This window comes from Diospyros lotus, chromosome 14 (assembly GCF_014633365.1).
Source record: "Diospyros lotus cultivar Yz01 chromosome 14, ASM1463336v1, whole genome shotgun sequence".
NCBI classification, from domain to species: domain Eukaryota; kingdom Viridiplantae; phylum Streptophyta; class Magnoliopsida; order Ericales; family Ebenaceae; genus Diospyros; species Diospyros lotus.
The window spans coordinates 24631097-24638995 of NC_068351.1; the positions used below are offsets into that span (position 1 = coordinate 24631097).

At 44.7% G+C, this 7899-nt stretch overlaps 1 protein-coding gene across 1 annotated transcript; it reads left to right on the forward strand.

Moving 5' to 3' along the window:
• The first annotated feature begins 4061 nt into the window (after positions 1-4061).
• On the forward strand, positions 4062-7555 carry LOC127791040 (glycerol kinase). Its single transcript, XM_052320768.1, has 4 exons — positions 4062-4548; positions 4635-4856; positions 5803-6769; positions 7144-7555. The coding sequence occupies exons 1-4, from the start codon at positions 4415-4417 to the stop codon at positions 7387-7389; spliced, it is 1569 nt and encodes a 522-aa protein (XP_052176728.1). The 5' UTR covers positions 4062-4414; the 3' UTR covers positions 7390-7555.
• The last annotated feature ends 344 nt before the right edge of the window (positions 7556-7899 follow it).

The following is a 7899-nucleotide window of genomic DNA, read 5'->3' on the forward strand; positions in this document are numbered from 1 at the left end:
AGTGCCTCGTACTCCGCTTCGTTATTGGTGGCCCTAAAACCGAACCTTAGTGCGTAAGGTATCTTGTGGCCTTCTGGGCTTCTCAGGAGTACACCCGCTCCAGACCCGTGCTCGCTGGAAGAGCCATCAACGAACAACTCCCAGATGAGAGAGAGCGATGGAGTGGGCTCTTCCACTGGTCTTGTGAATTCCGCGACGAAGTCCGCCAGTACTTGTCCCTTTATGGCCATCCTTAGCTTGTATTCTATGCTGAATTGGGTGAGCTCAATAGCCCACTTGAGCAGGCGACCAGATGAGTCAGGTTTCTACAAGATTTGCTTTAGTGGATGTTTGGTCAGCACGCCAATCGGATGAGCTTGGAAATAAGGGCGTAACTTTCTTGATGCGACCACCAGGGAGAAAGCGAGCTTCTCCATGGGGGAGTACCTTGTTTCGGCATCGAGGAGTCTGTGGCTTACATAGTAAACTGGGTATTGCACCCGGTCTTCTTCTCGTACAAGCGCGGTGCTGACTGCGTATTCAGACATTCCTAGGTAGACAATTAGTTCCTCCCCTTCTTTTGGCTTTGACATGAGGGGAGCCTGTCCCATGTATTCCTTCAGCTGCTGGAAAGCATTCTCACACTCTTATGTCCATTCGAAGCTTTTTGCTTGCTTCAAAATGTTGAAGAATGGGATGGATTTATCATATGATTTGGAGATGAACCTGCTAAGGGCGGCGACCTTTCCATTAAGGCTTTGTACTTCCTTGGTCTTGGTGGGCGATCGTATGTCCAGTAAGGCTCGGATCTTCTCGGGGTTAGCCTCGATCCCCTTTTCATTGACCATGAATCCTAAGAACTTCCTAGAAGCCACGCCGAATGAGCATTTGAGTGGATTTAACTTCATCTGGTACTTTCTCAGAACCTGGAACGCTTCCGCTAGGTCGCTGATGTGGTTAGCGACCTGTCTGGACTTCACCAGCATGTCGTCAACATATACCTCCATGGTTTTTCCGATCAGATCCCCGAACATCATGTTGACTAGCCGTTGGTAGGTCGCTCCTGCATTCCTTAGTCCGAAGGGCATTACCTTGTAGCAGTATAATCCCCGATCCGTCATAAAGGAGGTGTGCTCTTCTTCGTCAGGGTTCATGGGGATCTGGTTATACCCCAAATAGGCGTCCATAAAGCTCGGAAGCTGGTGGCCAGCAGTTGCATCTACGAGCTGGTCAATTCTTGGCAGAGGGAAGCTGTCTTTCGGGCAACCTTTGTTCAAGTCCGTGAAGTCGACACAGGTCCTCCATTTCCCATTCTTTTTCTTTACCAGGACTGGGTTCGCCACCCAGGTCGGGTATTAGGCCTCCCTGATAAATTCGCTGGCCAAGAGTTTGTTCACTTCTTCTTTTAAGGCCGTGTATCGCTCGATGGCCAACTTCTCGGACGTACCATTGATTGCCATCCCCGACGAGCAGAAAGTGGCCAGCTTCTCGGACGTACCGTTCGTGCGATCTATTAGAGGTCCCTGCAATATGAGGCCCTTCGTGAATAATAAATATGGTTCTCATCGTGGGTGCTTGGTCCGGCTTGGGAGCTCGGTGAGGACTCTGTTGGGTTGGCTGCTTGGACTATTGATCCCTAGGGCGCATCACATAATCATGTAGTCGACCTCTCCTGATTAGTTCTTCGATTGCGTCTTTCAACACCCAACATTCGGACGTAGTGTGCCCCACCTCGTTGTGATAGACGCAGAATTTGCTCTTGGTTTTGTATTTATCGGGAGTCCTTAGAGGGTTAGGCTTCCCAAAGTCTTCTTTGTTACGCTCTGTGGCAAAGATCCTGTCCTGGGAGTCAGACAAAACACTGTAACTTTCGTACTGACCTTGGCGGGCCGGTCGTTTCGCTCCCTACCCATATCTCGCATTCTTGGCAGTCTGATCATCGGGGCCTCGCCCCTGCCTTTCCTTGCGAGGTTCTTCGTCACCCCTCTTCTTGTTTTGGCTAGTATGATCCCCCCCCCCCTTCTTCTGGTTGCTGGGCTTTTTCAGACTGAAAGCTTCCTCCCACCGGACCTCCTTTGCAGCTAGCTCGAAAAATTCTCCGAGGTCTCTTACCGGGGACTTGTAAATGCTTTTGTAGAGCTTCCTATCCTTGCGAAGCCCAACGGAGATCATGGTCAGGATACCTTCGTCGGAAGGGTTTTCCACATTATTTACCTCGCGCCTGAACCTGTCTATGTAATCCTTCAAAGATTCGTTAGATCGTTGGAAAACCGTAGATAAAAAGTCTACCTGGCTCTCAAAAGAGTCTCTTACCTGGCTCTCAAAAGAGTCTCTTACCTGGCTCTCAAAAGAGCTGGCCGATATATAGCAAGAGGTGTCCCCATGTAGGTACAGCATGCCTGCTGCAGAAGATGGGACAGAATACCTAGTGCCGGCGAAGGATGTCCATGTAGCAGAAATGTGCCGATGGAACCTCCATTAATGTAAATAGGATCCGTTATTAATGACAAAGGGACCCGTCATTAATGAGGATGGGATCTTAAGGTGAACGCACGAAAACCTGGGCATGGTGGTAATGATGTTGTCAAGAAAATGCTAGGATGGGACTGGCATGGGCTGGCCAGATGGGCTGAGGAAGTGGGCCTGAGCCGTCTAGCTGGGGCGGTCCTTGGCCCATTAGCGCATCAAGGCTTATACCCTTCTTATAATACGAGCTGGTTGGCTGAGCCAGCAAGCTACGAGATCGCTGGGAGCTTGCTCGAAGCGTAGCTGGGAGCTCGCCCAGATACATTGATATCCTGGAGGCATCACCGGGAGCTCGCTAGGTGTTGTTATACCAACCTGGGCTTCAGTCACGCACGAGCTTGCTCTGAGGGGCTTAGCTTGAGGCCTCTTGGCCCTTTAGCGGTTAGGTCGGCCCACCGAGTTAAATCCAGCCCTTATAGAGTAGAACGGGAAATACCCGTAACAAGATCCATAACAAGCATATTGATATAATAGGCCACCTTAGCTTCTATAGATTCATGGAGTAGGTCATTGTTTCAAAGCAAACTTACTTTGTTATTTTCCTTATGATCTTATGATAAACTAACATTCAGATGCATTATTAACCAATTGCACAAAGAAGCAAGGAATGAAAATGATGAAAAATAACTTTCATACAAAGGAAATGAAAAGAGTCACAAGTCAAGAGTTAAGAGAAAAAGAAAATACATCTCAACAAAACCTATACTAGTCATACACCACTTTTGTCAAAAAAAGAGGAAGGAGGATTAATGCTAGTAAAAGTGCTTGGGATCTCACCACCCTCAAGTGCAGTCATTGAAGGAACATTTTGAGAAGCCAAGTCCTTGGTCCCATCTTATCTAGTTGCCCCCAAGTCTTTAAGAGCGTCGATCATCTCACTCCCTCTAAAGCGTTGGGAACACAACTCCCAAGAGCCCTCAAGGTTCTCCAAATCATCCTCAAGTTGATATGTTAGGAAAGGCTTGGGCTCGTAAGATCTAGATCATATAGCTGCCAATCCAAGACCTCGAGGTTCTCCATCTCCTAAGTGACCAATTCGGGGAACGTCTCGCCAGGATGTTAAGACTCAAGAGCAAGCAAGGTAAAAGCCATACTTGCTAAAGCAATCAGCATATTGCTCCTTCCTATCATACCAATCCTGAGAGAAACAACAATCCCTAACTACTTTAATCAACACTATGGAAAGGTGTAACATCCTTTATTGAGCGATAGGAAATATCGGAACAACTTATTATAATAGGCTTATGCGAACTTTCCATTGGGTCACCAATCCTTGAGTTTTCCTAACTCAAGCACGTTTAACACGAGAGTTATTTGTTTACATTTAGCCTAAAATTAAAGGAAAGATAAGATTTAAATTAAAATTAAGAAATGAATGGTTATTATATATTAAAAATGTAAACACATAAAATAAATATGTTAATTATTTATGACGTAATTACTAATTACTATGACAGTTGCGTGGCAGGAAGATCGTGCACTCCACGTGGCATTAAATGACCGCAAAGACTTCACCAAAATCTCGGGAAGGTTATGATCTGATCTCATAGTCACAGTCAGAGATGAGGAACAAAAGAAAGCGCTTCCAAATGTCGCCGCCCCATTCACATTCACAAGATTCTTATCTTACCAAAATTTTCAACTTAAAAGTAACGACCTGATGGCCGATGGATTAGGAAACTTGCGATTGTCGATAACATATTTGAATTTTGAATAAATACAAATAAGTGTTCGATGATATCGATGCGGAAGGGATGAGAAGTGGGTGGGATTAGGCGACGCAGATACAACCATAATTGATTTTCTTTTGAATTTGACTAATTCTTTATCCAGTTGAAGTCATCATCGGATAAACCCACCCGTTTCGGTTTCCTAAGAAGAGAAAATTCACTGAAGGAAGGGAAAAAAAATGTCTGACGAGGAAGTGTTCGTCGGCGCCGTCGATCAGGGAACCACCAGCACCCGATTCATCATCTACGACCGGCGGGCCCGGCCGATTGGCTCTCACCAGGTCGAGTTCACTCAGTTCTGCCCACAAGCAGGGTAATAATAACAATCCGATTCTCTCTGTTTATTCTCTGCTTTGGATTTTATTTGTTTTATCGGAATTTGTGGCGTTTTGGGGGCAGATGGGTGGAGCACGATCCGATGGAGATTCTGGAGAGCGTGAGAGTGTGCATCACGAAGGCGATAGACAAGGCGACCGCCGACGGGTACAACGTCGACAGCGGGCTGAAGGCCGTAGGGCTGACGAACCAGAGAGAGACCACCGTGGTTTGGAGCAAGTCCACCGGCAGGTGTCTCTACAACGCCATTGTTTGGATGGACGGTCGCACCAGTTCCATTTGCAGGTGCCCCTTGTGTTCTTCGCTCGCTTTGTTTGTTCTGCAAATTCAGATCTGAACCGCCGTTTTTGCTGATTCTGAGCGGTGTCCATTTCTTGAATCGGCTGTTTGTCAACTGGGTAGTCTTTTCTTTTTAGTGTTTGATCATTACCACCCCTTTGTTAAACGGTCCAAGTCTGAACTGCTCTGAGCAGTGCCCCTCCGTTTTTACCGATTCTGAGAAGTGCCCGTTTCTTGAATCGTCTGATAGTCAGCTGGGTCGTCTTTCTTTTGGGTGTCTGTTCACTACCCATTTGTTAAAATTTCCACCTCCGAACTGCTATGTGTTAATTTCGGACTAGAGTGGATAAATCAAAACCTCTGTTTTTACTGATTCTGAGCACTACCCGTTTCCTGAATCGTTTGTTTGTCAACTGGGTCTTCTTTCTTTTCGGGGTATGATCATTACCGATTTGTTAAAATGTCCAACCATGAGATTCTCTTTGTTAATTTTGGACTTAACTTGACAAATCTAAACCTCTGCTTATACTGATTCGAGCACTGTACATTTCTTGAGTCGTCTGTTTGTCAGCTGGGTCTTCTTTCTTTTCGGGGTCTGACCACTACCGATTTGTTAAAATGTCCAACTCTGAGCTGCTCTTTGTTAATTTTGGACTTCAGCTGACAAATCTGAATCTCTGTTTTTACTGATTCTGAGAGCTACCCATTTCTTTAATTGTCTGTTTGTTAACTGGGTATTCTTTCTTTTCCGTGTGTGGTCGTTGCCCATTTGTTAATCGGTCCAACTCTGAACTGCTGTATGTTAATTTTGGACTTTAGCATACAAATCTTTTTGGAATTTTGTCCCCTACAGGCTGCTGATGAGGGTTCCTTTGTCTGTTTTTGATCCGCTGTTAATCTGAATTTCGGACCCTTTTTTGTTTCAATTTGCTGAATTTTTGCATTTCTACAGGAAATTAGAGGCAGAATTACCAGGTGGAAGAACCCATTTTGTTGAGACATGCGGTTTGCCGATAAGCACTTACTTCAGCGCTCTGAAGCTGCTATGGTTATTGGAAAATATTGACGATGTTAAAGCGGCTGTGGAGAAGAAGGATGCCCTGTTTGGAACTGTAGACTCCTGGTTGATTTGGAATTTGACTGGAGGAGTAAATGGAGGTTTACATGTCACCGATGTTTCGAATGCGTCAAGAACAATGCTTATGGATCTTAAAACACTTGATTGGGATAAATCCACACTGGAAACCCTCAGAATTCCAGCTGAAATTTTGCCCAAAATTGTTAGCAACTCGGAGGTTATAGGAAAAATATCAACCGGGTGGCCAATTCCTGGGATCCCAATTGCCGGATGCCTTGGGGATCAACATGCCGCTATGCTGGGGCAATCTTGCAGGAAAGGCGAAGCAAAAAGTACTTATGGAACCGGGGCTTTCATTCTACTAAACACTGGTGAAGAAATAATTCAGTCTAAACACGGTCTATTGAGCACCTTAGCTTTTAAACTCGGTCCAGATGCCCCGGCAAATTATGCTCTTGAGGGCTCAATTGCCATAGCGGGAGCTGCTGTCCAGTGGCTTAGGGACAGCCTTGGGATAATTAGGACTGCAAGTGAGATTGAAGATTTGGCATCTCTAGTTGACTCCACCGGTGGGGTTTATTTTGTACCGGCATTCAATGGATTGTTTGCTCCTTGGTGGCGTGATGATGCCCGTGGAGTTTGTATAGGGATAACGAGGTTTACAAACAGGTGTCACATAGCTCGGGCGGTGCTGGAGAGTATGTGTTTCCAGGTGAAAGATGTGTTGGATTCTATGCACAAGGATGCAGGTGAGAAGGGTGAGGTGAAAAATGAGAGCGGAGAATTTTTGCTTAGGGTGGATGGTGGTGCCACCGTCAACAACCTTTTGATGCAAATTCAGGTTACGATTACGCTGAATCTTTTACCATTTGATGCATTTTCCCTTCTTTCTTTATTTTCTTGGCTTGGCGCATTTGATGCATTTCAGATAGCAAGTTTCGTTGCATCTTGCTTCAAGTAGACAAATAGTTTCCTTTTTGAGTACATTTGATGCATTTCAAATAGATCTGTCTGTTTGAATTTACTAGTTCCTTCTTGAGTTGTCCATTTCTATATTCAATTGATTTTGGATATCGTGCTACTAAGTTTTGTTATATCCCAGTTAACAAAACAAATGGGCCACCGCTTTATGAAGAACAGGGTAGAGTCGTTTTTATACTCAAGTCTTATGTTCTATCCCAGTTGTAATCACGTAATTTTTTTCACGGTTTGCAGGCAGACTTGTTGGGTAGCCCCGTGGTAAGACCAGCCGACATAGAAACAACTGCCATCGGGGCAGCCTATGCAGCTGGCTTGGCCGTTAAGTTATGGACAGAAGAGACGATTTTCTCTTCCGGGGAAAAGATGGAGAAAGCCGCCATTTTCCGGCCAACATTGCAGGAAGAAGTGAGGAAGAAGAAGGTGGACTCTTGGTGCAAAGCTGTTTCCAGGGCATTTGACTTGGCTGATCTAGCTCTCTAATTGGATCTTCTACAGCATGTTCTTAATTTTTCCCTCAATCTGATTTGCTGTTTTATCCTTTATTTTCCCCTTTAGTTTGCTTGGAAAAATCTGTGAATTATAAACACCTTAGTTCGTTCAGTGTTGAAGTTTAAATCACAAATAAATGATGATTTTATTGGCACCATAGCGATGAGGAAGAAACGTATTGTTCTTGCAATCTTTTGCAGATAAAAATAACAAGAAATGATCCTCATTTGTCTGAATCCCACTGAGTACATTCTCTCACATCTGTTCTTGGACGATATTTATGCTAGAATAAAGATCTTGCAGTTGTAGCAGTTATAACTGCTTTAAAATTTTAATTTAGTTTTGTAAAATTGGATTCAACTAGAAGAGGGCCAACCAGTGGGGTGGTGAAGTCCTAGCACAAAATGGACAATACTATAATAAATCTATATGTCTATCTTACATCACACTACTACTTATTTCGCTCTTCTTCGCTTTTTTACGCCTCTCTATTTTTTACTT